General features: G+C 43.4%; 1 protein-coding gene across 1 annotated transcript; it reads left to right on the forward strand.

Moving 5' to 3' along the window:
* The first annotated feature begins 160 nt into the window (after positions 1-160).
* Positions 161-27,996, forward strand: abca4a (ATP-binding cassette, sub-family A (ABC1), member 4a). Its single transcript, XM_030767604.1, has 49 exons — positions 161-226; positions 1,193-1,286; positions 1,500-1,641; positions 1,995-2,134; positions 3,346-3,473; positions 5,927-6,124; positions 8,390-8,479; positions 9,782-10,022; positions 10,337-10,476; positions 11,878-11,994; positions 12,321-12,518; positions 13,939-14,144; positions 14,308-14,484; positions 14,742-14,964; positions 15,272-15,493; positions 15,763-15,967; positions 16,091-16,168; positions 16,261-16,443; positions 17,377-17,554; positions 17,655-17,786; positions 18,165-18,304; positions 18,500-18,637; positions 18,753-18,943; positions 19,165-19,264; positions 19,485-19,690; positions 19,830-19,884; positions 20,445-20,620; positions 20,781-20,905; positions 21,065-21,163; positions 21,388-21,577; positions 21,731-21,825; positions 21,918-21,950; positions 22,030-22,135; positions 22,430-22,504; positions 22,637-22,806; positions 23,133-23,310; positions 23,504-23,619; positions 24,098-24,245; positions 24,470-24,593; positions 25,213-25,342; positions 25,633-25,753; positions 25,845-25,907; positions 26,042-26,148; positions 26,279-26,420; positions 26,535-26,669; positions 26,777-26,880; positions 26,971-27,063; positions 27,223-27,472; positions 27,886-27,996. Exons 1-49 carry the CDS (start codon positions 161-163, stop codon positions 27,994-27,996), a joined length of 6,879 nt encoding a protein of 2,292 aa, XP_030623464.1.
* Positions 27,997-27,999: the final 3 nt, after the last annotated feature.

Genomic DNA, 27,999 nt, shown 5'->3' on the forward strand with positions numbered 1-27,999 from the left:
TGGCGATGAAGTTCTAAAGGCACGTCTGTGCATTATGTGAACTATAGGGTGGCAGTATTTCTGTTTGCTGAGATAACCCTCATTGTAAATGGTTGTGGTGATATTTTGCCCAGGTTGATGACCTGCTTATGACCCCCAGTGGGTGTGCAAAGGAGCAAAGATGGGGTCGAGCAGCCAGGTCAGGTTGCTGCTGTGGAAAAATTGGACGGTCCGCAGGAGACAGAAGGTAAACGCAGCCCCTCCATACTAACCACTTGTCGCAGAACTCGTATTGGTCACTCACGCGCGCGCGCGTGCGCACATGTAAATGTCCAGTACGGTAGCGCTTTAGTAGTAAAAGTACATTACATATCTCATTTCAGTGCAGTCTCCAGGTATAGAGCACATCATAAATGAGCTTTTTGGCTTGTGGAGATTATAGACAACTGTGTATTAAGTATTCTGAACAAGTGTAATGAAAGGTCAGTGTGCTGTGGCCAGGGTTACTTAGCAGTTCAGTGCTGTTGAATGTATAGAAGTCATGAACTGCATAAGCTGTAGTGGTTTGTATCATTGGTAGAGTTCAGCCATACACAAACCCAGTGCTGTGCTTTGGAGTCTCCCCATTTTTATACACAGAAAAAAGAATGAACTGTATCATCTTGCTCAGCGTCAGCATTTGAGATAACTTAAATATTGTCACAGTGGCTGCACTGTGATGTCCTGAGTGAGTGGTCCTTAGTCAGTGAGGACTCTCATAATTATGTTGTTGTTATTCTGTATAATCTAGCCCTCTCTCTTCACACACTGTTCAGTCTAGTCCCTGTGCAGTGATATACAACGGTTTGGTTTGGATCGTACCCTGGATGCTAATATGATGCATTTTGATACGTTTTGTTGTCGGGAGAAGAAACACAACAGAAACGCTTCATCAGTGTAACACTGTCTCCCAGTTCTTTTGAGAGTGGTCTTATTAATCTCTTTTGAGACTTGATCTTATCGTTGTAAACTAATGTCACTGTTTTCTCAGAGCTTCACCTCAACCAACACTGAGTCTCAAAGCCTTCAAATGAAAACCAAATGTTACTTCTCCCTACTTTCCTCTAATCTTTGCCAATGGGTGAATGTCTGCGTGTGCTTACCATCATGTAGTCATACCATGATTACGGGCACTTCCTTGGCTAATTATTTGCTTCCTCTTTTTTGTCCGTAGACTCGGTTCTTCATGGAAATCATGTGGCCTGTAGTGCTGTTCATTGGATTAGTGTGGTTAAGAAGAGCTAACCCACTCTACAGCCAACATGAGTGTAAGTGAGACTGTTTGTGATATAATACAGCACTAGAAAATGCATATACGGCCTGATTAGCGATATCGTTCGTGGATCTACCAATTTACTAATCCACTTGACTTTCCCTTTAGTCGATTTGGGCTCTGTTCTTGGTATGTTGCTAAAACAGTTTGACTAAGAAAACAGAAAAGCTGTGCTCACTTGCCAGATTCCTTGCTATGTTTGTTGCAGGTCACTTCCCCAACAAAGCTATGCCCTCCACTGGCATCTTGCCTTGGATTCAAGGGATCTTTTGTAATGCCAACAACCCCTGCTTCCAATATCCAACCCGTGGAGAGTCACCTGGTCTTGTGTCCAACTATAACAACTCAATGTGAGTTTCTTTTGAGCAGCTGGTTGAGTGATTTTTTGCTGATTGCAGAGGGTTGAGAGACAGGTCACCAGCATCAAATGTAACTGGTTTCACAGGGATGTACTTTAAACAATAGTCTCACAAGAAATTGCCTAAGAGAAATCTGAACTGTGTTTCAACAGGAGACTTTTTTTGGATGCAATTTGAGAAGATTGCAATGTTGCTAGGGTACAAATAGCAAAAGGAGGCGTATCATTGGACTGTTATTACAGATTTTGTAACTACCTCTTAATCCATGTCTTTGTTTGTGGATGTGTGTGTGTGTGTGTGTATGTCTGTGTGTATGTATGCATGTGTGTGTGCATTCTCTTCAGACTGGCTCGGTTCTGGGTAGACGCCCAGGAGCTCCTGCTGAGCGATCCAGAATTCCTTCAGGTCGGTCGACTATGGAGGGAGTTCACCGTCATGAGCAACTTCATGGACACCCTCCGGACCAATCCCGAACAGATCTCAGGTCAGGAGACATGGGATTCACGTCTCCCAATTATAGCTTCACAACTTCACCTCAATTTCCCGGCAGTACTTTCTCAGGGCACAGTGTTTAGAGAAAGCCTGGATTACATCACATGCCTGATCTGTCTAGAAGAGGCCTTTTGGTGGGGGAAAGTTAAGCTGCTTACTCTCCCTCTATACCATTATTTTTAGAGAAAGCATTTCCATTTGTTTACCTCTCAGTAGGACACACAAACATGGCTCTGTCTTGGACTGATACAGACATTCCTATGTTGACAGCTCCAATGGGGTAGCCTGCTAGTCAAATAAATGAAATAGGGAAGGGTCGCACTGAATGGAACGTGATTGATTGCATTCCAGTGATTGATTGCATAAGTTCCTCTGGTGGGTGCTTCAGCTTGGATTGCGGATGGGGTTGAAATGAAAGGATTCTCCCTCTCAGCAGGGCTGGAATGCATATCAAACAGCAGCTTTCACTGGCTGGTAGCCCAGCCTTATGTGTGGAGTATGGAAGTGGAAGTGCCGACAATGCGGTCTGCTTGAGCTGAGAACAGGGCACAAAGGCCCACAGGAGAGTTTACATCCCACTCTCTGATGAAACGCTTTTTTGTTTTGTTTTGTTAGGTTCACTGACCCGACCTCCTTGGTTTCTAATGTGTTGATGTACATTGTTGCTCTCTCTCTCTCTCCTCTCTCTCTCTCTCTCTCTCTCTCTCTCCCTCTCTCTCCTCTCTCTCTCTCTCTCCCTCTCTCTCTCTATTTATCTATATATCTCTGTCTCTGTCTGTACAACACACACACTCACACACACACACACACACACACAATACGTGCACACACAGACACACAGACAGACACATGCACACACACACACTCACACACACACACACACACACACACACACACACACATACTCACATAGTGTAGGTGGAGTGGGTTACTTAATGAGAAGTGACATTTAATTAAGTTCAGCTACTTAACCCCTTTTCACCAGTGCACTCACTCAAGGTGTTGAACATCTCTCACTGGTCTCAGCACTTCACATGCCAGTACTCCTCTCTCTTTCTCCCTTGAAATCTCCTATACAGCAAATGCTCTCAGAGAAACAAAGCTCCCCCGGTAGAGATCGACTTCACGGAGGGACTGGCCCCTAGACATTTCCCATTAATACTAACTTTTCTCCTCATATTTTTGGTTTTGCTGCTCTCGCAGGTCGAGGATTGAAGGTTGAGGACATTCTGAAGGACGACGAGACCCTTACCTCTTTCCTGCTCCGAGACGTCCCTCTCTCTGACTCTGTGGTTAATCAGCTGGTCAACGCCCAGATTAGACCAGAGCAGGTAGGCCACATGAATGAAACTCATAAAATTCGTGGATTCGCCTCTCAGGCAGTTCCCACAATGGACGGTTGACGCTGACGAATCAGTTGAGGAGTCGCCTCGCCAGATTTACTCTTCTTTGTCGTCTTGCCTGTTGACAAAAGAATGAGTCTGAAACTCAGCAGGAGAATTCTTACATGCCTTTAAGTCACCATGTTCCAGTAACACGTTTGTATGTGTGGGTTAGTAAGCTCTGTGGCCTCATTGCTCAGGCTTGCTGGGATATATCTATATATATATTTGTCAGTGTGTGAGTAAGCTAAGCTACTGTCTGCCTCAGCCAGAATTACAGTGTAGCAGTCACAGTCCCTTTTGGCCACTCTCACACTCATCACTCACTCAGTTTCATTTCATTCGGACACTGAATCCTTTTTGTCCATGTGTTTTTGTGCAGAACAAAAGATCAGTCGTGATTCACACCGGAGGAAAACAAAACAAAACAAAACAAGACAACAAAAAACCCCCGCTTTGATCCTGGGGGTAACGTTGCGCTCACCACACCACAAAAAAAAAAAAAAAAAGACTCAATTTTAAAGGGGAGTGAAAGTAAGCAGGACCTGAGCCGTCGCCCAACAAATCCCAAAGTCCAGGAATGACATCAGTATTTAGAATGGGCTCTAGAGACAGCTTTCATATGGAAATAGCCCAGGGCAAAACAGTGAGCTTTCACCGCAGCCTGTCTTTCATAGGCCTGCCTGATTCACCCAGCTGGGACAGGGTGGAGGGGGAATATGCTGGCTGGATAAGTCCTTAGCAACCATTCCGATGGGCCAGAGAGAGAGAGAGAGAGAGAGAGAGATGCTATAAACAGGGGACATCTGTCTGATGATTGACAGGTCTACACATATGCCCATATATATATACATATAAAGCGTACATGCATGTGATAGGCTGATGGATCTCCATGGTCACTGCCATTGTCAGTGTTAATGATGCTCACTTTCTTATGCATATGGCAGCATAGTGGGTATGTGTATATCCACAAACTCATATACACCATGGTGCATGCACACACACACACACACACACATATATACACAACACAATACAAGAGAAAAGGAGAAGGAGGCAGTGAGTGAGACAGACAGAGTTGGCCAATTACATGCAGGGGTCAGAATTAAGGCATGTGTGTGCTGAGCTGTTTTTAAAGGGGCTGGTAGGAGTTGAGGAATGTGTGCACAGGGTCAGTGTGGCCCATGGTGCTGCTGGCTCCAGGTCCTATTATGATTTAGTTGCTGAGATGCTTGTGTAAGAGGTAGTGAGACTAGAACAGAGAGCATGGTGCTGGACCAGCAGGCTATCAGAACAGATTGCCCTACACAAACACTTTCCTGCGTTCCACTGAAAGTTGTGTGTGTGTGTGTGTGTGTGTGTGTGTGTGTGTGTGCGTGTGTGTGTACCATGTCTTTGCGGCACAGTGGGGACAAAATGTCCGTATGAGGATATCAATATCTTCTGTCAATCTCATGGGGACATTGCTGGTTCCTACTTGGATCTTGCAAAATATGTTATTGTTATTTTGTTGTCAAAACAAAAAGTGCCAAAATGTTTCTTTGGTCACGGATATGGTTAGGGGTCAGGGTTAGGCTGTTCATTTTTAATTTCAGTAAAATAAATGTTTATCGGAAGCACCAATAAGATACCAGATAAACACACGACCTTTTGTGTGCTTAAGCTTGTAGCAGAACCCACTGACAGTGACTTTTCACACATTGACAGTCTTTGTATTTTCAGAGCGTCCTGTTCTGTGATCCAGATAGATGGAGGTTCAGTCCACCTTTACTAATAAATAATTGAAATCCCAATATCTTTGTGCAAAAGGTGTCCTGTCGTGAGTAATTATTGTTAATGTGTGACTCAGTTGACAGTGCACTTATATAAGATGTTTGAATAGGCCTGTGCTAATACGTCTTACTACCCAGGGGCTCCACTTAACAGTACAATGTGCGATTGTCTTTTCACTGCACAGTCATTGTCAGGTAACCAAATCTTTTTCAAAGTGTTTTATAACTGACTTCCTGCAAGGTGAAAGCTTATTAAAATAGCCAGACAATAATGTGCTATTGTTATTTTAAATCCATGTCACAAAAGTCACATTAAATGATGGTGAAGGTGTTTATCTCATGTAGTATGAGTAAATCGTAAACTAGTTCTCTCGGTAGACGAATGGTGCCAACTTGAACTAAAGCTTAGATGTAGTTTTGATCTTGCAGAAAAGGGAGAGTCTGTCTGTTTTACCATGCAAAACGCATGTCATGGAATTTTTGTTTCCTGGTACAAAATGATTTTCACTTCAGGCATGTATCTAGAACACCATATTCCTCCCAAAGAAATGTTGGACTTTGATGTACGTTGGTATGTTCCAACTGTACCCGTTATAGGCATCTAATTCACTCCTCTTGTCCCGTGCCTAGTTCGCCTACGGAGTTCCAGACATTAGTCTGAAGGACATCGCTTGCAGTCAAACTCTCCTGGAGCGATTTCTCATCTTCCCCAGCCGCCGTGGCTTATACACCGTACGTAACGCCATGTGCGCCCTCACGCCGCAGCGGCTGCAGATCATCGAGGACAAACTATACGCCAACGTGGACTTCTTCAAGCTTTTCCGACTGGTTAGTGCGCCTCTGCGGTGATTTGGAAAGAAAATTCTCCTTTCGCTTTAAAAAAAAAAGAAAAAGCAAAACAAATGCAATATATAAAAATTCTTTTTGAATGTTGAGACGTTTACTTGAATCCCCGCTTCTTTTTCCCTATCTGTTTTCTTTTCTTTTCCCCTCTCTTATTTCTTTGTTTTTCTTCAAGGATGAGAAATATGTGAAAGCATTCTGTGATATTATTAGAAGTTAATTATTACATGTTACATGAATCTGCAAATTGTTAAGGCAAACAATAGCGTTTTGTTTGACACTAGTTCAATGGCCATTTTGAAATGAGGTGCGCACTGTAGTTTAATACCTTTAGTTCCTTTAGAAAATTTTGTCAGAAGAGAACAGACCCCTGTTTCTTATTCTGATCCCACGGGCATGGCCTAGTCTTCTTCACGCCAGGGGTAACTTACTGCTTTGAGAAAATGTAAGCTTAAGTGTGTGACTGAAAATCGTTTATATTCCTGTGTTCACCAGTACAAGCAAAACCTGACAGCATAACTAGTCTGAAGTTATGGGTGCGTGATCTGCTTCATAAGATCAATCATGCTGATAAGTTGGATATGTTTCAAAGTGTAGCCTACGTAATCACAAAGCTATGTACTTTCAAGGCCATGTAACCACAAAGCTATGTACTTTCTATTTGCTGAAGGCTCGCATGTGCAGCGTAATTACTCTCCAGAGAGTTCTTTAAACCTCTGACCCTTTTTGGTTTGGAGTTGAATCCTTTAGTGTCCATTCTGACTCACGGTGAGGAAAGTGAGTAGGCTGAGTAGGTTTAAGCACCGAAGGAGGTGTGGACTGACTAGATCAGGGTGTTAGCTGGGGAGGCAGATGTGGCCTATATCAATAATGGGATTAGGGTTGGACACGCCTCTCTGCTAGACTAAACCATAAGAAAGCTTTGTGTAATAACCAGCCAAGCAGTTACGCTCCATTGTACTGTTTCAAGACTGCATCCCTCACAGACTATACTATTCCTCCCTCTGTCCCGAGACCATAGACTGGCACCAATACAACAAAACAAACCCAGACCTCAGCATTTCCTTTTGACCTCCTCTCCTCTCCTCTCCTCTCCTCTCCTCTCCTCTCCTCTCCTCTCCTCTCCTCTCCTCTCCTCTCCTCTCCTCTCCTGTCCTCTCCTCTCTTCTCCTGGCAAAATGAGATTGTACTAGTAAAGGTGTTTTGGAAATCAAGTTTTATTTCCTCTCCTCACCTCTCCTCTCCGGTCCACTCCTCTCCTCCTGCCCCCCCCCTTCTCTTCGAGCTGTTGGATTTGAATCTTTGAATAATGTCGTGCATTGGAAATGCGAGTGTGGTTTGCATATTTTTATTTATTTAGCATATGGCAAAGTGAGATTGTACTAGTAAAGGTGTTTTGGAAATCAAGTTTTATTTCTCCTCTCCTCTCCCTCCTCTCCTCTCCTCTCCTCTCCTCTCCTCTCCTCTCCTCTCCTCTCCTCTCTTCTCTTCTCTTCTCTTCTCTTCTCCTCTCCTCTCCTCTCCTCTCCTCTCCTCTCCTCTCCTCTCCTCTCCTCTCTTCTCTTCTCTTCTCTTCTCTTCTCTTCTCTTCCCTTCTCCGTTGAATGATTCCTTTCTCAGGAGATAGTACAGAATGTCAGAGAGGAAGGAAGTCTAATTTTGGGGTTTGTTTCTCCACGACACACTGTTTCCTGAACTTTAGCCCATTGTATTTTGAGCGCGCTGGAAGATTCCCAGTTTCCAGGGAGTCCCTAGAAGAAGGATTGTTTCTGGAAGTGTTGTAGTTTAGGATACAGGATGTGAGCTGAGAGATTTCTCTCTAACTCTGCTCAGCAAATTTAGCCTGCCTACTCAGGCCAACCAGTGTGTCTTTTACATTTATCACAAAAAGGTGGAATTCAAAATATCTCACAATCCACTGAAACCAGTTTTATTCAAAAATAGTCTCCAAATTTCTGTATATATTGATAAATATCCTTTAATATACATTCTATTAATGTATTCTTTAATCTACATTATCTGACAGCCATAACATATTTCAACTCCAACCCTCCTTTAAACAGATTTATTCAGCCTGTTCAAAAATGATCAAGCTTTTTGTTCACCCAGTAAGGTGTGTCTGCAGTTGGGTAAAGGAAAAATGTGCATTACCGATTTTAAGGAACACTAGTCCACGCCAAGACACACCGTATTGTTTATATGTGTCTATAAGGAAAGAGATGTTTTATTTCTTCCCTGTCTCGTCCCCAGCTCCCACGCGTGCTGGACAATTACTCCTCTGGCATTGACTTGCATTTCTGGGCTAGAGTCCTGTCTGCAGTCTCCCAGAAGTTAAGAGTGGTACGTACCGGGCTTGGAGGCCAATCCAAAAGATCATCTCATCCATATTTTTAGCTGCCAGGAAGCTGCGGCTTCCTCCGACTGGCTTTTTACACAAACACACAGGCGGTAGGGCTATCATTTGTGCGTATGCGGAAGGCTAAATCCAGCCCTTGCCCTTTGAGATGCTCGGTTTAAGCTTCGTTGTTTATAAGTCGTGGCCCCTGCATGCTGACTTGGCTTAAATGTTCTGAAGCGCAGGTGAGACCACAGTGAACAAGGCCAGGCTGGAAGATGGATACCTCACACGCAGTTAGGCTTACTGCAGCGGGCCAGTGTGCTCGTAGGATATACAGTAGGGAATGTGACATCCTGTTGGCGGGGCTGAATTCTTGTCTGTCGCCCGGCTAAGTGAGGCCCCCCGACGCCAGTTACTCATTTTCCGAATTCCATTTTCATCATGTTCCACACCGCAGTCCAGATGCAGCCAGATCCAGCTGAAAAAACTGTGAACATTCCAATCCGCTGAAATTACAAAGGCTCATTTAAAAAAAATAGTTTAATTCACTTGAGCCAGTGTGTAACCCTGATTTATATATGGGCTGATACGATGAAATGTGGATTCTTTTTGTAGCCGTTTTTCAGTTAGGGAATCCCTTTTAGTTCTTAACACACAGATGCTGCTGGCATAGCATTTTCTGTGGGTTAAATGCACTGTGTACACTGTTCACTGCATAACTTAATGACTTGCCTTAGTGAGCACCCTTAAGTGAACAGTACATCTGTGCTACATGTGAAGGCTTTGATGCTGTTTAGTTTGAAGGCTAAGCACCATTCCATCATCAGTGTATGAATTCAGCATTAAGTGGTCCAACAAAGAGATGTTAATCTAAAACCAGTGGTCTTGCGGCTGTGAAAGTTCCTTTAAAAATTGTTGTAACTTTATTTTAGGTTGAATCAGGTTTTTATGTGGGTTGTTGCGGCGGTGGGCTTATGTAAGGGAGAGAAAGATAGATTATGATGGAATTGTTTGTGGGGATACATATCCAGGTGATTTATATAGGCTACTACACACACAAAGACATTTTTGTTTGAGTCTTTTGCTTTGTTTACCATCCATGCAGAAGCATACATCAGTCAAATTCACATACATACATTGATTGATTAAATGGTTGATGAATGAAATGCATATTCAATTACTAAATACAACATAATTATTGTTCAGAAAAATTAAACACAAAGCAAAATTGTGTCTCTAGAGCTTGATGAAGAACCATGTTTTTTTGTTGATCTTTCTCTGATCCTTTCTCCACACGCTTTCAGTTTTTTGAGAGGAACAGTGCTAAAGACTTGCTGCAGGTATTGGAGCCCCTGTTCCAGTCCCAGGGAAACCCTTCCTTCAGTCAGTTGATGGCTGCCACCTCCAGCCTGTTTTGTGGTTACACAGAGGGAGCTTTCTCCAGAGTGACCTCTTTCAACTGGTATGAGGACAACAACTACAAGGCTTTCCTTGGGATCAACAGCACGAGGGGTGGAGGCCAATATATCTATGACCACTCAGCCAGTGAGTCAAGTCTGAAACATAATAGCACATGATAGTGTGGGTCAAAGTTTTCATACAGTTAGTACCCATAAGACGACAAGTGATCTGTCTTAACATTTGAACAATAAATGGCTTCAGTGCTAGTAAGTTGCAAAGCCAGTTGCATTATGCGTGGAAAATTTTCTTTTGCCACTTTTTAAAAGGTTCAGTAAAAACCCAACATGACATTTCAGACCAAACAGTGATCATTTAAAAATGGACATGGACCGTGGAAAAAAAACCCCTTTAAATATTGCTCTGAAATGATAGTATTTTGTCATGCTCCTTCCTGACAGCGCCGTTTTGTAATGACCTAATGAGGGACCTGGAGTCTAACCCCATCACACGGGTGGTGTGGAGTATGGTGAAGCCCATGGTGATGGGGAGGATCCTTTACTCTCCCGACTCTCCAGCCGTCAGACAGATCATCAAGAGCGTAAGAGACAGCGCACATTTTTCCATCTTAGTGATCCTGCCTAACTCCCCTTAACACACCTGTTTCTCTAGCACACCTGTTATTACATGTCATTTGTGCTTATTCTCTCCATATCAGAAGGGATTGTGTTGGGGTGGTTGTACGAGAGCTGAGCGCTTTAGGCGATTTATCATTCAGGCATGTCTCGTTTTAATGAGAGGGCAACATCTGTAACAACAGCATCACAGGCAAGCTGACACACCTGAATGGCTTGTGCTCATTCAAACAGAAGTAAAGAGGCCTGGTGCTTTTGTGTATCCGAGTCATGCTCAGACGAGCTTCCTCTTCCCCTAGCCTTTAGCCTTCTTTGTCCTGCGCTTCCCTCCAACTGCAATCTGACCTGTTTTGAAGAGACAGGGCAAGGTTAAGTTGTCACAGAGTGATAGCAAAACACAGGGTGAGATCTACCTTCTCAGGGCTCCTTTTCTGTTTAGCTTGAGTGACCCTAGTGCCTAAGGCATTCAGACTTTTGTTTTCACACCCCAAATGGCCCCTTGTCATGTCTGGACTACATGCAAGAGGTAGTGAACCTCAGACCTGATGAACCTCTTTGCCTTCAGGAGACACACATCTTATCTCAGCTTATCTGTATCTCTCTCACTCTGCTGTGGTTACACTGAGGAAAGAGAGAGAGAGAGAGAGAGAGAGAGAGAGAGAGAGCGAGAGAGAGAGAGAGAGAGAGAGGGAGAGAGAGAGAGAGAGAGTGAGTGAATCTCCCTAGGGAAATTGTTTTAGCCCTGGGTAGTAAGGTGTAAGAATATGCAGGTGCTGGGCAGTGGGCCATGGTAGCAGTCCCCTTAGGGTAGTAGGGTGTCCTGTTTCAGTGTGTTTACTCTGACTTACCTTTCATTAGAGCTCAAGCAGTAACCTGTGGGAATTCGGTCTTTCATTGCTTGAACTGATTACAGACAACCAATTGCCAGCAACTGCCTATTGTTCTCTCTTCACAGGGTACCTGCTATCAGATACATGATAAATACAGGAGAAGGTGTGCAGGCAGATGATACATGATCTTCTTTTCATGTACCCAGTTCTTATTATCCGTGAAAATTATCAGCACAGAGCTCCTTAGTAGTTTCAGTTTAAATGAATCAAAATATTACATAATAAAAGTGTTACAAGTACTTGAAAGCTTACGATTACATTTACATTAACATTTATTCATTAAACGGATGCCTTTATTCAAACTGACTTCCAAGACAGGCAGAAACTAACCAAGCATATAGCCATTAAGAAGCTGTCTGTTGCACAAGTGCCACAGCTAAGTTCAGTATTAACTTCGGTGTCAAGCTCAGAATTTAACTGAACAAAAGTCACTGTGTGTGTGTGTGTGTGTGTGTGTGTGTGTGTGTGTGTGTGTAGGCCAATACCACGTTTGAGGAGCTGGAGCGACTGAGAAATATGGGGAAGGCCTGGGAGGAGGTGGGGCCTCAGGTTTGGGCATTTTTTCAGGACGGCATCCAGATGAACATGATCCGGGTAAGAGAGAGAGAGAGAATGCTTTTGGATCTACACAATGTATACTCTGTCTCCATAATTACATATGAAAATGTAAATGTCAGTAGTATGCATTTAAACAGTCATGACAATAGTTGGTTCTCTTTCTGTTTAATAAAAGAATTACACAATTTAGATCCATAATGTTGTAGAGTATACTTATTTTCTTCCCTAAGGATTATTCTTAAGGAAATGTATTCATAGGTCCTTATATGTGAACTGAAGGCAAGAGGCCCCTGTAGACAGTGAGGTTCTTATTGGTAAAGCATTATTTGAGAACAGGATTTCTCATCTTTGTCATGTCGTAGAACTCCATCAGAAATCCCACAGTGATGAATCACATTGACCGAGCTCTGGAAGACACACAGTTCACTGCCAAACACATCCTAAACTTCCTGTACAATGGAGCAGAGGAAGACCGGGACCCTGATATGCCCAACTTTGATTGGAGAAATATCTTCAACCTGACGGATCAAGTCCTCCGTACAATCAACCAGTATGGGGAGGTGAGAGAGAGAGAACACAGTGTTTCCCCGGTTGCTTCATCGCCAAAATATTCTTTGTCAAAATATTCAGGCGTCAGCGTCACTAATAACTCAAGTTGTCATATTACAGTTCAGTATTTTATAGCAGTCTAATTCATGAACAGTTGTTATATGTGTTAAAATTGAATTCAGTTATATTTATTCAGTCAGTTCTTTTCTCTCCTTTACAAAGTAAACTTGTTGAAACCTGCAATAACAGTAAGAAATAAGAAGGATGCCTTTTGTCGTTCCAGTGACAGGTCATTCATTGCATTTCGAAAAGGGTTCAAAGACAATTATCCCATATTGTTCGGTAAAGACAAAGCTGAAACTGATGGAATGGAATGCCCTGGCTTTTAGCAGCAGTAGGCCTGGCAGTGACAGGACCTTTCCGAGGTCAGAGCCAAACCTGGCACGGAATTCCGAACATCTTTAAATGCAGGCATACGGCGCCGTCTTGGTGGTCAGTTTTTCAGAAAACATCAGTCACGCTTTTCACGGTGTCCTAGATTAAGAATTAAGATTCCAATCTGGACATTCGCTGTACTTCAGCTAAAGAGATGGAAATCTCTTCAGGAGTTTTAAGTTGAAAAAGACGTATCCTCTTTGTCCAGCTCCCCTCCGGGGGGGAATAGAAGAAAAAAAAAAAACAACTCATTTTTTTTCCAGAGAGCCCGGTAACGTCTCAGAGAGCTCTTCAGTTGAGTGAGGCTGATGGCTTCAGTGCGTCTCTGAATTCAGGTCCTCGTGCCCTCAATACTAATCAGAGTGAGTCTACTACAGCACGTTGGCCCGCTGAAGCAGAACCTCTGCTATCTAATTGTGTAGCTCTTATGGCGCTCCATCTCTTTTCTCTGCTCTGGCCTACAGCACTTGAGGGTGACAGACAAACGCTCCCTGATTGAGCCCAATTAGGTACAGCTGTCAGTCCACTCGCCCCCTTTTCAGTTCCCCACAAAGAGAATGGCCTTGCCAGTTTACAGCAACACAAACTTGGGTCTTATAGCGTGGAACTTCTACAGGGTCTCTTCACAGTCATCTACCATTGCCAACTTGACACAAATTAACATTTAGCAAACCAATGAAATTGATGTTCTGTCTCCTTGGAACATTACGTGTCAGGACGTAGTGTTTGGTTGTCAGTATCAAGTCGTAGCCCCCGGCGAGGCCTCCTGAGTGGAATGGCTCAATCCGACACGGTTAGAATGTACTAACAATCCTGCATTGATCTGTCAATGGGAGGGGTGTGAATGTGAACTTTGGCACCAACATTGTGTGGCTCTTCAAGCAGAGCATTGCTATCAGGCTTGGTACTCCCAATCCTCGGGGAGTACTAGTAATGCAGGATTGGGAAACAGGGGCTGTAGGACTGCAATCATGGTCTATCTCTGTGTTCTGGCAGTGCCTGGTCCTAGATAAGTTTGTGGGACTCTTGGACGAGGACCAGCTGACCCATCGAGCTCTGGACCTGCTAGAGGAAAGTAAATTCTGGGCTGGACTGGTGTTTGTGAACGTGTACCCCTGGACCAACAAGGTGCCACCACATGTCAAGTTCAAGATCCGCATGGACATTGACATGGTGGAGCGTACCAATAAGATCAAAGACAGGTCAGCATTGTGGTTACGCTTAGGTGACCAAAATCCCCAATGAAATTGGATTATCTCGAACAGCCAGAATTGATTCCCGCCAATCTGGCTAACAGCAGTTCAGTCATAATGTTAGCCAGAGTCTGCTTCCCTCTTAAACTGTAATATCTTCTTTGGTGCTCAGATACTGGGACCCAGGCCCAAGGGCAGACCCCATAGATGACTTGCGGTATGTGTGGGGAGGTTTTGCCTACCTGCAGGACATGGTGGAGCATGGCATCATTAAGTCTCATACGGGCAAAGACTGGCCCCTGGGGGTCTACCTGCAGCAGATGCCATATCCCTGCTACGTGGATGATCTGTGAGTGACACATAGTCTCTAATATTAACACTGTAAAACCCTCTGAGGTAATCACACCAAACAAGTTGTCTTGATATTTAGAATATAAAAACCAGTTCAAACCTGATCATGTTTGACGAAAACATGATAGAGTAGAATCAGGAAGGACCTTGTGTTTAATTATTTCATTATTATCAATGATCGCATTATCATAATAGTTTGATTCATTTGGACCTACCTGTGCTTTCATCTCTATTTCTTGACGCTCTGGGTTGTAGCTTCATGCTGACCCTAAATCGCTGCTTCCCCATCTTCATGGTGCTTGCTTGGGTTTACTCTGTGTCCATGACGGTGAAGAGTATCGTTCTGGAGAAGGAGATGCGTCTGAAGGAGACACTGAAGGCCATGGGCGTCAGCAGCGAGGTGCTTTGGTGCACCTGGTTCATCGACAGTTTCATAATGATGGCTGCCAGTACCGCCCTGCTCACTGCTATCATCATGGTGAGACAGCAGATCTACAGAGACCTTAGAGGGACATTGAGTTTCTTGGATTTGATAGATGTTTATTAGACATTGAAGACATAAGATATTCTTTTTTTGGATGTTTCATGCTTAATGAGGTTTTTGTGTTGTTTTCCTTTGGTTGACTGATTTTAAATAATGAAGCAGATTGGTTGGATTTTTATGCCACAGTGACCTCTGGTGGAGCTTACCAAGACACAACCTCTTTGGGTTGCTACGTTCTTTGAGTTTCACATGTCAAATTGATATGTTCTTGTTTCATCTCTTGGTTTGCTTTTTTTTTTAGGGAGGAAGAGTGCTGAACTATAGCAACCCCATCATCCTCTTCCTCTTCTTGCTAACCTTCACCATGGCAACCATCATGCAGTGCTTCCTAATGAGCGTGTTCTTTAACAAGGCCAACTTGGCGGCAGCCTGCAGTGGCATCATCTACTTCACCCTCTATCTGCCCCACATTGTCTGCTTTGCCTGGCAAGATCGTATCACCAAGGACATGAAAATTATGGCAGTATGTCACCTGACAACACTTCACATTAGAACCATGATCAGAATACCTGTGTGCTTGTGACAGATTCTTGACAACATTTGTGTGATTGTAGTTGCACAAACTAGCTTACATGAGCATGAAAAAGATATTTACCATGCTGTGTCACAAAATATTGTTATCTGGCAAAATATTGTTATCTGGACACTGTGCATAAGCTATATACCTATCTGCCAGGTGCTTTAGAGTTGTAGTTATTATTTCTGTACGTTTATTGTGTCTGTTTGTTTCAGAGTCTAATGTCTCAAGTTGCGTTTGGTTTTGGTACGGAGTACTTGTCCCGCTATGAGGAGCAGGGCTTGGGTCTGCAGTGGGACAATATCCAGACCAGCCCTCTGGAGGGGGATGAGTTCTCCTTCCATACTTCCATCATAATGATGATGCTGGACACCGTCCTGTATGCCCTGCTGGCCTGGTACCTTGACAGCATCTTCCCAGGTACCAACAATACTGATATGCTCCATAAAGTGACAGCAACAGAGGAATAAAGTGTGTGATTATATATAGTGAGCATCTTTCTCTGACATTCAAATTAAAACTTGTTTTGAATGTAATTATCAGGGCAGTACGGTATCGGTCGGCCATTTTACTTTCCCATCCAGCCATCCTATTGGCTCAACCGTGAACCTCCAAAGACAGGTATGTAAGTCTCTGCGGTGTGATTCATGCGCTTGATCAAGCGTAGAGATTTCACGGGAAAATGATTTTTTTTGCCCTTTGTGTAGTGCTAGAGAAGCCAGCAGAAGAAAAACCAGCGTTTGACAACCTGGCGAACCATGCCCAGGCTGAGCAGAACACAGCACCTCCTGAGCAGCCGGGGTCCTGCAAACATGGAGATAAGCGTGAGAAAATGGAGAAAGAGAAAGAGGAGCTGAAGAGACAAGAGGAAGAAGATGAGACCAACAAGAGCCAAAGTACTGAGCTATCAGGTACATCTCAAAAAACCACAAAAAAAACAAGCGTCAAGCTAAAAAATTGTCTGATTCTCTTGTTTGACCTTTGAATTTAATGTTCTTTTGCATAATCCTTCATTGATTTTTTCCTAACCAAGTGTTTTAATGAGTGTGTAATTACATTTGGTACAACTGTGTGGGCTTTTGAAATGAGTGTCAGAATTTCGGGAACACTTTGTTCTTGTTCGCTGCCACTGCCTCTTGCGAATCTGGAATGAGCTTTGAAACAATAGACGCTGAAGAGGTAGCCCTCGGTCCCAACACACACAAACGCGCGCGCACGCTCACACACACACACACACACACACACATACACACAAATGCCCACTCACTCACTCATCTCTTGTCCAGAGCACTGTGGGAAGCTTATGCCCTTGAGTGTATTTGCTGTGACTGGCAGGGTTGGAATGCTGTAGGAATCTCTGGAGATTCAATTCTGAGTGTTGGTTAATGTTTAACTGAGGCATTTGTCCCATTAAGATCAAGTGGCATTCCTTCCTTCTGATCTAATCTCATTTACTTACACAGTTTACCATTTATTTGTACTGTTACATTCAAATATAAACCAAATGAACTCGAAAGTGAGTTCCATTGTGTATTTAAACTAAATAATGAGTAATAGTTTTGTGGGTTTTGAAACATTGCCATTTTGGATACTACAATAACGGATCTTATTAAAACAGATGAATGTTGATAATCCAGAAATGGTCAGTCATGAACTTGCCTGAACCATTGTTTCCCCTCTGTAAGGATTTGACTTCTACACAGAGAGAGCTCTCTTGAGTGCAGTATCTATGAGGATATGTTACTGTTGAATAAGTGCTGCTAACAGGCGCTAAATAGTGGTGATATGTGCCCTGTAGAGTTACTGTAGATCTGTCTCTCTGTCTCCAGGGAAGGTCTTCTTTGAGGCTGAGCCTACAGGCTTGGTGGTGGGAGTGTGTGTTGAGAACCTGGTCAAAGTGTTTAGTAAGGGCTCCAGACCTGCTGTGGATGGCTTGAGTATCAACTTCTATGAGGGTCAAATCACTGCCTTTCTGGGACACAACGGTGCTGGGAAGACTACAACCATGTACGTCACTGATTCTCAACACAGTTATCTACACATATGATTAAAAGAGCATTGATATGTCATTGGCAAATGTTTTCCCTCTACTCCTGGTATGTCACAGGTCTATTCTTACTGGCTTGTTCCCTCCAACCTCGGGAACAGCTTACATCTACGGGAAGAACATTCGAACCGACATGGACGCCATTCGCCTGTCACTTGGCATGTGCCCCCAACACAACATTCTTTTCCATCAGTATGTGAACTTTCCTTTGACTCCTCAGTGGTTACAGTAGCACAGTGGGGGGAGTAACATATGATGAGTGGATTTAATGTCTTCATTTTGGTCTTTTCTTTTCTTTTCTTTTCTTTTCTTTTCTTTTCTTTTCTTTTCTTTTCTTTTCTTTTCCTTTAATTACCTCAATCCTCGCCTAAAATTTCGTCATCTTCGCTCACTCTTTCTCTCTCTCTCTCTCTCTCTCCCTCTATATCTATCTATCTATCTATCTATCTATCTATCTATCTATCTATCTATCTATCTATCTATCTATCTATCTATCTATCTATCTATCTATCTATCTGTTTATCTGTCTGTCTGTCTGTTTGTCTATCTGTCTCTGTCTCTTATTTGCAGTATGACAGTGGCAGAGCACATTCTTTTCTACTCCTTGTTGAAAGGGAGGCCACTGCCGGAGGCACAGGAGGAGGTGGAGAACATGCTTCAGGACGTGGGCCTCCCTCACAAGAGAAATGAACAGGTTCAGAACCTCTCAGGTCAGGCTGAGTCCACTAAACTTTCACACTGTGTCTCTATACACTGTCAGTCCTGAGTATTCAGGTCCTATGGCTCTGTCTCATTTATCCAAGGGAAGAAGTGACTTTGCAAGAAGAACAGGTTTTGATGTTTGATATAATAAATAACATGTAAAATATTATTTATTGTTCTGAATGGAATTGTTGCATTAACAGGGGGCATGCAGAGAAAACTATCAGTTGCTATGGCGTTTGTGGGCGGTGCTAAAGTGGTGTTCTTGGATGAGCCCACATCAGGAGTGGACCCATACTCCAGACGGTCCATCTGGGACTTACTGTTGAAGTATCGTGCAGGTACACTCGCCCTCTGGTGGTTGTAAAAGGGATAGCAAGGACATCTTGGTCTACAGATTAAACCCCTGACAGTTTACAAGATTGTAAATGTGAGTGATGTGTGTTTTTTGTCCAGGACGGACAGTTATCCTGTCCACTCATCACATGGACGAGGCTGACCTGCTTAGCGACCGCGTGGCCATCATTTCACAGGGACGACTGCACTGCTGCGGCTCTCCTCTCTTTCTTAAGAACAGCTTTGGCGCTGGGTTCTACCTCACCTTGGTCCGCCGCATGAAAGATGAACCACCCCAACTCAGAAAGGAGGCAAGACATTAGCTTTTAGCGTGTGTGTGTGGGTGGGTGGGTGTGTATGCATAACTGCTTTTTGCATAAGTGCCACTGCTAAGTTCAGTATTAACTTAAATATCAAGCTAAGAATTTAACCAGACAAATGTAACTCTGTGTGTGTGTGTGTGTGTGTGTGTGTGTGTGTGTTTAGTTTGTGGGTGGAGTTTCTAATGCTGATGTCTCTGTGACAGGGCCAGTGTGACTGCACAGATGACTGCTCCTGTAAATGTTCCATATGCACCAAATTTAAAGAGAGTTCTGAGGAGCCGTCCAAACCTCCAGAGAGACAGATGGACGGTGAGAGAGACAGTCCCCTAACAGACATCAATGAATTTGACTTTATTTAATTTGACATATGTGTATGACATATGTGTTGACATATGTGTATAACTGATTTGTCATCCAGACGACCTTTGCAAACAATATGTGATGATTTTATGGCATGTTTCAGCCCTGAAAGCACTGGGGTGTCAGAAGCGTGGTTTGGTTCTATGGGAACCTCTCTGTGTTTTCACAGGAGATATAGACACTATAACAGCTCTGGTCCATCACCATGTCCCTGACGCCAGGCTGATTGAGGTTATTGGACAGGAGCTGACCTATCTGCTCCCTAACCGTGGCTTTAAGCACCGCGCCTATGCCAGTCTCTTCAGGGAGCTGGAGGAGACCCTTGCTGACATCGGCCTGAGCAGCTTTGGTGTCTCTGACACCTCTCTGGAGGAGGTCGGTCATTTATACTGTGTATTACAGCCTCTGCAGTGTGAATGCTGAAGTATTCAGCTTTACAGAAGAAAACCAGCAGTATTGTGGTGTGGGTTTTTTCTTTTGAGTATGATAAATACATTCTCCTCTTTTCTTGCAGATATTCCTCAAAGTTACAACTGACAGAGAGACAGGACACAGCAGTGTAACGCATGGTGAGTTATTTTACACTTAACCTGGAACTGATTTTGGGTTGTGAAAGCTATTTGGAGTGTGTGTCTTTGCATATGTGTGTATGGTACCTTATGCCTGTGCTTTACAATTCGTTTATTGCTTAAATTCTCAGATATCAAAGCTCTACAGCAGAAATCTCGTGCCAGTGTATATAGAGACAACAAAGTCACAGTTCTTATTGATCCACCTGAAGGTGACTGTTCGCTATCTGCAGCTGGGGCAAATGCTTGTGGAGCTGCTGTAAACTCTGTCTGCAAGTTGCAGTTCTGAGCTTTCAGTTAGAGGCTGCGAGCAGCAAGACCTATAAAGACACATTGCTTGAATCCTCTACAAAATGTGCCTAGTCATGCAGCTGCTACTTTGGTCAGTAGCTTGTTGCTGTTGTTGCACCATGATATTCATTTCCAATGCAGCTTCAGTGCAAGAAGCTCAAACGATCCCGTAATTAGGCAGGCCTTAGTTTTTCTCATAAACATATGACCGTGTAATTGCTTTGTTGAGGTTCTGTTGACCGAGGTCCATGCTTTGTGCCCCTGTTTAGAGGCGGACAGGTCGACGTACGCTAACGGTCAGATGAACTCTGCCAGCTCGGCCAGCGTGGTTGGACGGGGTTCCAGACAAGTCCGAGGTGTCTTTCTGACCCTGAAGCAGTTCTTTGCTCTGCTTATCAAACGCTGCCATCACTCTACACGCTCCAGCAAGGACTTTGTCGCCCAGGTAAGCTGAAAGGAGTGCGTTAGTGAAGTCTTTGCTAGCATAGCTGGAATGTTTTACCGCATGTCTTAACTATGTCTGTTAAGATTGTGATTCTCGGGTGTATGTTTTTCTCTGCAAGTACAAATGTATAAAAACGTAATTTGCTGCATTGTTTTGTCAGATTGTGTTACCGGCGAGCTTTGTACTGGTGGCTCTGATGTTCACCCTTATCGTTCCCCCATTTGGAGAGTATCCCAGTCTGACTCTCAGCCCGTGGATGTATGGAAGACAGTTCACTTTCTTCAGGTCAGCTCCTTCTGCTTATTCTACTTACAGCTTCTCCTGGTTCATTAGGCAATTCTTGTTTTTTCATTCTGTTTTTGGTTTTTGATTTTGAGCTAAATAATGAGATTAAACAAGTGTAAACAATTGTTGTCATTTTTGTTTGCACTGTGTTTGTTACAGTAATGAACAAATGCAGAAGTCAGAAATGAGATATTTTGGGGAAGTGCTTCTAAATAAGCCTGGTTTTGGGACCCGATGCATGGTGGATGAACCTTTGGAGTAAGTGATTTAGTGTGTATGTGTGTGTGTGCATCTGTGTCTGTATCTGTGTGTGTGTGTGTGTGTGTGTGTGTGTGTGTGTGTGTGTGTGGGCGGGGGGGGGGGATCTGTGTCTGTATCTGTGTGTTTGTGTGTGTGTGTGTATGTGTGTGCATGAGTGTGTGTGGATTTGCTCATGCAAATTTGGTGTGAATAAATGTTCTCTACTCCTACTCTCCCTGTAGGGAGTATCCATGTAACAACATCACTACTGAGTGGGAGATGCCCTTGGTGAACCCAGCTCTAATTGAAATGCTGGATGACCCAGAGTGGACTCACATCAGACCATCTCCCAGTTGCCAGTGCAGCACGGCTGAGAAGCTGACCATGCTTCCTGTGTGTCCAGAGGGAGCCGGAGGTCTGCCCCCACCACAGGTCAGGCACTGCACATGACACCGGATTTGCCAGAGCACCGACAGACAAACAGCTTAATATGCACTGATTGATTAAGCTGCAGACAGAGCTTAACTTCTGAATGTGTATGTGTACGTGTGTCTCTGTCTGTGTATGTGTGTTATGCGTTTTTAGAGGATACAGTCAACTGGTGATGTTCTGATGGACCTCACTGGCAGGAACATATCTGATTATTTGGTGAAGACGTACCCCATCATGATCCGGACCAGGTACCATCCACCATCACATGTGTTCACTTCATTTCATTCTTTTAATACATTCATCCTGAGTGCTAATGTCTTTTATGGTGTTTTGCTTACAGTTTGAGGAGCAAATACTGGGTGAATGAACAAAGGTACTTCTTCTCTTATTCTTGAGGAATCTGACATGAGCAGTAAATGTTTCAGAGCTCACTGACTGTGATCTAACCACAGGTATGGAGGAATTTCAGTTGGAGGACAACTGCCTGTTCTGGATGTGGACCCTAAAACCATTCAAAATGCTTTATCACAACTGGGACGTGTTCTTAATGTCACAGGGGTCAGTCAGTTTTCAATGTGTGTGTGTGTGTATGTGTGCCTGTGTGCTTCTAATGGAGGCCTGAAGACTTGTGGAATACACAACGAGAAAGAAAGAGAAAGAGGAAATTGTGTGTGTGTGTGTGTGTGTGTGTGCACGTGCGCATGCGAGCATACGTGCAAACACGTTTGTGTAAGTATATGTGTATGTGTATATCTGTATCTTATTCATTTATGTCCCCTTTAACATTAATGGCTAAATCTAAATGCTAAAATTGCTACATTTTTTCATGAATAAATTGTGTATTTCTTTCAGGGAAAATACTCCAAACTTGCCCTAAAGGAGATTGGAACTTTTCTTAGATATATGGAGACTGAGAACAATGTTAAGGTAGGCATAGATTTCAGTCAGAATAAAACCCATCAACTAATACCGACCAGTTTTTTAAATATATGTATTCACATTTTCCAAGAAGGAACCAACAATAAGTCAAATGGTACACATTTCCTTTGTTTGTTGAAGGTCTGGTACAATAACAAAGGCTGGCATGCCATGGTGGCTTTCCTGAATGTCGCTAACAATGCCATCCTCAGAGCCCACCTCCCAGCAGATGCCAACTTACATGAATACGGCATCACCGTTATTAACCACCCACTCAACCTGACCAAGGAGCAGCTGTCTGAGGTTACTGTGTAAGTACCTCGTGTCACAAAAACTGTGTTATATCTCCACAGTGGGAGCAAGTCAGCCTATTATCGCTAATCACAAATGATGAGAGCAGACTTGTAACTTATTATCCTCTGGTGTTTCTGGTACTTTCATATAAAACAGAAAACACTGCATATACTCAAAAATCTCCGTATTTTATTTATTTATTTACTTTTTAAACATATCGCACTCGCTTCACACAGCTGCTTGCATCTGTGTATGTGAGAGGTGGAGTTAGTGATGAGACATGATGATTCATGTGTCTTACATGTTCACATAAACTCTCTTTTCCCTTTTTTTTTCTTTCCAGACTGACCACCTCAGTAGATGCGGTGGTGGCTATCTGTGTGATTTTTGCCATGTCTTTTGTGCCAGCTAGCTTTGTGCTCTATCTTATCCAAGAGAGAGTCACACAGGCCAAACACCTGCAATTTGTCAGTGGAGTCAGTCCATTGGTCTACTGGACTGCTAACTTCCTCTGGGACATGGTAAACATATGGCCACGCCTTTTAAAATGTACCTCCTTTATCACACTCTGAATAAACGACACTGCAAATTGAGATAAACAAGAGGAGGACAGAGTGGTTTCTGCATGTATCTGACATAATCAGGGTAAATGTCTGTTCTGTATGACTAATGAGATATGAAAAGTCTTGCTTTTATTTTTTTTCTCGTCCATAGATAAACTACTCTTTCAGTGCGGCGATGGTTGTGTGGATTTTTATCACCTTTGATAAGAAATGCTACACCTCAGAGACCAATCTGAATGCTTTAGTGGCATTACTTCTTCTGTATGGGTAAGGCTTTGGTTTGTAAATGTTGCAGTTTGAACAGTCAGTTTACAGTATTTTATCTAATTAACTTTGCTTAGGGTGTTGACTTCAGATATGTCACTTGTTAGGAAACTTTAAAAGATATGGTTTAAGTGGAACATTTTGAAAATTATGAAAAGGTAGGAGGTAATTTGTCAGTGTGGGGTTTCCTTAAATTCTCGTGCGGTACTGAGAATTTAAGGATAATCTGCATTTACTTTTTAAGAAAAAAAAAATTGAAAGATAACAGCGAATTAGTAACCAAGACTGACAATAAAATCACTACAAATGTCATTATATTTGCCTATTTAATTTACAATGTTGAATACATTAGTGATTGGAATCTTACAGATGGTAGTGTCACACTTAATAAATTAGTTTTGGTGTCTCAGTCTTTTTCAGTTCTCCTCTGAAGTCTTTCTGAGGCTGCTAAAATCTCTCCTCTCTCATTTGATCTCTGTAGATGGTCGGTCACACCCATGATGTACCCAATGTCCTATATGTACAGTGTACCCAGCACGGCCTATGTCTCTCTGTCCTGCATTAACCTCTTCATTGGCCTCAACAGCAGTGCCATCACCTTCATCCTAGACCTCTTCGACAGCACAGCGGTGAGGGAGCGCTACAGCCTGTGGTAGCCGAGTAGATAGAAAAATACTCCAGTGCTCTACTTTTTCATAGACAATCATTGTGTCTCTAAAACGGTAATGCATCTGCTGCTGTTGTCATTTGAGAATATGTGAATGCTGAAATCACAGTACAGCAAGACTTAATTATTCCAGTGTTAAAATGGTTGACACACGATTGCAAGAATCTCCCCCTGTTTCTTTTTCAGGCCCTTTATAAATGCAACCAAGTGTTAAAGAAAATGTTTTTGGTGTTCCCTCACTTCTGTCTGGGCCGTGGATTGATTGACATGGCTATGAACCAGGCCATGACTGAAGTGTACGCCCGTTTTGGTGAGTCTCATCCATCACTTTTCCTCACACTGGGACTGCTGTAAGGGAAGATGCCGCCAGCGCTGTAAGCGTAGCCCCTGGCAACGCTCCAGGAGCTCAGAGCTGCGCATCCACTCCTCCCTCAGATCAGCCCAAATACCTCACTGACAGAAACTTGATACCTCACATTTGTCAGCCGGGTCCTCCAAGGGATTTACGCCAGAGCAACAGCCCGTCAAGGCCACAGTCTTCTAAAATAGGCATTGAATCTGAGCAAGTCTGCTCTTAATCTCTCCATTGGACTCATTAAAGATCCTGCTGGATAGGTGGAAATATCTGTGTGTGTGTGTGTGTGTGTGTGTGTGTGTGTGTGTGTGTGTGAGAGTAAAATTTATTGCGGTGACTTGCAGGCGTGTCTGAAATTAAGGTTGGTGCTGATGTTTTTATAGGGAGTACATCCTCGCGCCATCCCCCCACATGTTGAATTGAGATCATTATGATAGAGCTGACAGATGCAATGGGTTCAGTGCCACACTTGTCCTGATGGTGAAGACAGCTCTTACATCAGAGGGATTAACCTCACCTCAGGGGCCTACTCGTCTGTTATGTCTGGATCCTAATGTGGTTTGTTGTGTCTAAGGGGAGGACTACAGTCCGGATCCATTTAGCTGGGACTTTTTGGGGAAGTACCTGGCATTCATGGCTGCGGAGGGTTTTGTGTACTTCATCCTGAATATCCTCATTCAGTATCGCTTCTTCCTCGATCACTGGTGAGGGTCCACGACTATGTTTGCAAAATACCACATACTGTTAGTCTCTCTGAGTTAATACTGTGTTAACAAATGACTTTCACAAGTTTCACAACACCAGCATAGTGAAGTCTGAATAATGAAATGGAGATCAAATGATTATGTGCTGTATAAATACCATGTATCCATTTGAATATATCCTTATTTAATAACTAACGTTGTTCTATTAATGAAATCAATGATATCCTATAGTGGAGTCTTCTGTGGTCCGTACTGATATGCAGTGTGTTTCTATTTCATGTCTAAATCAGGATCCCAGACCTTAAAAGGCCCCCCATTCTCGACGAGGATGTGGATGTGGCAAAGGAGAGGGAGCGAATCTATAAAGGAGGAAACAGCAGTGACATCCTGCAGATTAGAGATCTGTCCAAGGTGAGCTCAATACAAAATCACACAGGCGTGCGATGGGAAATCTCTCTCAGGGTTAATGTGAAATTACAGGTGTTTCTCTCTTGCTTTACAGACCTATACGGGACAGAGCAGACCAGCAGTGGATAGAATATGTGTAGGGGTGTCACCAGGAGAGGTAAGGTGGTGGTGATGATGATGATGATAATGATGATGATGATCATGTTGATCATGATGATGATTATGAAAATTATTTGCTGATATTAAACTGAACTGTTGTGTTATTTTTATTCTTGTCTCTCTTTTTTACAGTGCTTTGGCCTTCTGGGTGTGAATGGTGCTGGGAAAACAACCACATTCAAAATGCTAACAGGAGACATTGATGTTTCATCGGGAGAAGCAGCTGTCACTGGTTATAGGTAAAATGTACCGGCTCACAGAATTCATCTTTTTTTTAAAAAAGGCAACATTTTAAGCAGCATTGGGACCTGCAGTGTAGCCTTTGCTGCTGTTTTGCATTGAAGTGACTAGTTGTTGATTCCCTTTCAGTATTCTGACCAACATCCTGGATGTTCACCAGAACATGGGCTACTGTCCCCAGTTCGATGCCTTAGACGAGCTTCTGACGGGCAGAGAGCACCTGCACCTTTACGCCAGGCTAAGAGGAGTTCCTGAATCCGATATCAGCGCGGTAAGACATTCTCTCTTTTTCCCTCTCTCTCTCTCACTGTCTCTCTCTCTCTCTCTCTCTCTCTCTCTTTCCATCTGTTCCTTTTACTCTAACAAATGTAACTCTCCCCTGTAGGTGGCGGAGTGGGGGATTCAGAAGTTGGGTTTGTCTGAGTATGCCAACCAGTGTGTAGAGACATACAGCGGAGGCAACAGACGCAAACTGTCCACCGCCATCGCCATGATCGGCTGCCCCGCCCTCGTCCTTCTAGTGGGTGTAACTCTATTATTGTAAAATATACCTCACCTCTCTGCCCTGTCGTACTCTTTTTTAGCGTATTGTGTCATTCATACTGAGAACAACTTGTGTTTGTTTAGGATGAGCCCACCACTGGGATGGATCCACACTCGCGCCGCTTCCTGTGGAACTCCATCATGAGTGTGATCCGGGACAGCAGGGCAGTGGTCCTCACCTCCCACAGGTCATTAGCTCACTCAGACCACTGAACTCTCTTATGGTGGTTCTCTCTTCTCCTTTTTTTCTGAACATGTCTTTTTCTGCTCTTTCACAGTATGGAGGAATGTGAGGCCCTGTGTACTCGTCTGGCCATAATGGTCAGTGGAAGCTTCAAATGTCTTGGAACCATTCAGCACCTCAAATACAAGTAGGTTGAGCACGATGAGCCCATTCTGTGAATGTAACCAACAGTTGTTCTCCACATAAACAACAATATGCTATGGTATTGTATGTGAGCCCATGATTCATCATGACTGTGACATGGTTTGATTTATATTGAACTGCCTCTGTGATTGGCTTTATCAAGGTTTGGGGATGGTTATGTGGTCACTATGAAGATCAGGGCAGCCAAAGGGGCCACGGCGCCAGACCTGAACCCCGCTGAAGCGTTTATGGAGAGCACGTTCCCTGGCTGCGTTCAACGTGAGAAACACTACAATACCCTGCAGTATGAGATTGCTACCTCCTCTCTGGCCCGTATTTTCCAGCTGGTCCTCACCAACAAGGACAAGCTTAACATCGAAGACTACTCTGTCTCCCAGACAACACTGGACCAGGTACACCAAACAGACATTTGCCTAGATCAACATGCAGTGGTTTATCGTGCATCTATTTACAATTTTTATAATTAAAAAACGATTACTAGAAACAATTTGACACACGCTTTTGATCTCTATTATTGATGTATTGTTGGACAGTGTTCAAAGTAATCCATCTGAGAAGCTTCTTATTTAGTAGAGAATGTGGTTAGCTATTATGCGCAGGGCACAACTTCACTTCAGGCCATTAAACTGTGTTCTCAGTCAAGCTCAAGCTATAGATAGTGTTCTGCATCACACACATTCTAACAGCATCATATGCATTGTATCTGGTGTCAGTTGTTTCTAAGCTTTTCCTGCTAGAGCTGAAAATGTCAACCATTTTGGCTCTTGACCTTGCGGTTTCACTCCACTGGTGTGTGTTTCCCCAGGTGTTTGTGAACTTTGCCAAGCAACAGTCTGGAGAGGATGACGCCACGGTTCTGCACCCGAGGGCAGCAGGTGCTCGACGGATCTCTCCAGAGAACTATGTTAGGAAATAAACA

Source organism: Chanos chanos, chromosome 3 (assembly GCF_902362185.1).
Source record: "Chanos chanos chromosome 3, fChaCha1.1, whole genome shotgun sequence".
NCBI classification, from domain to species: domain Eukaryota; kingdom Metazoa; phylum Chordata; class Actinopteri; order Gonorynchiformes; family Chanidae; genus Chanos; species Chanos chanos.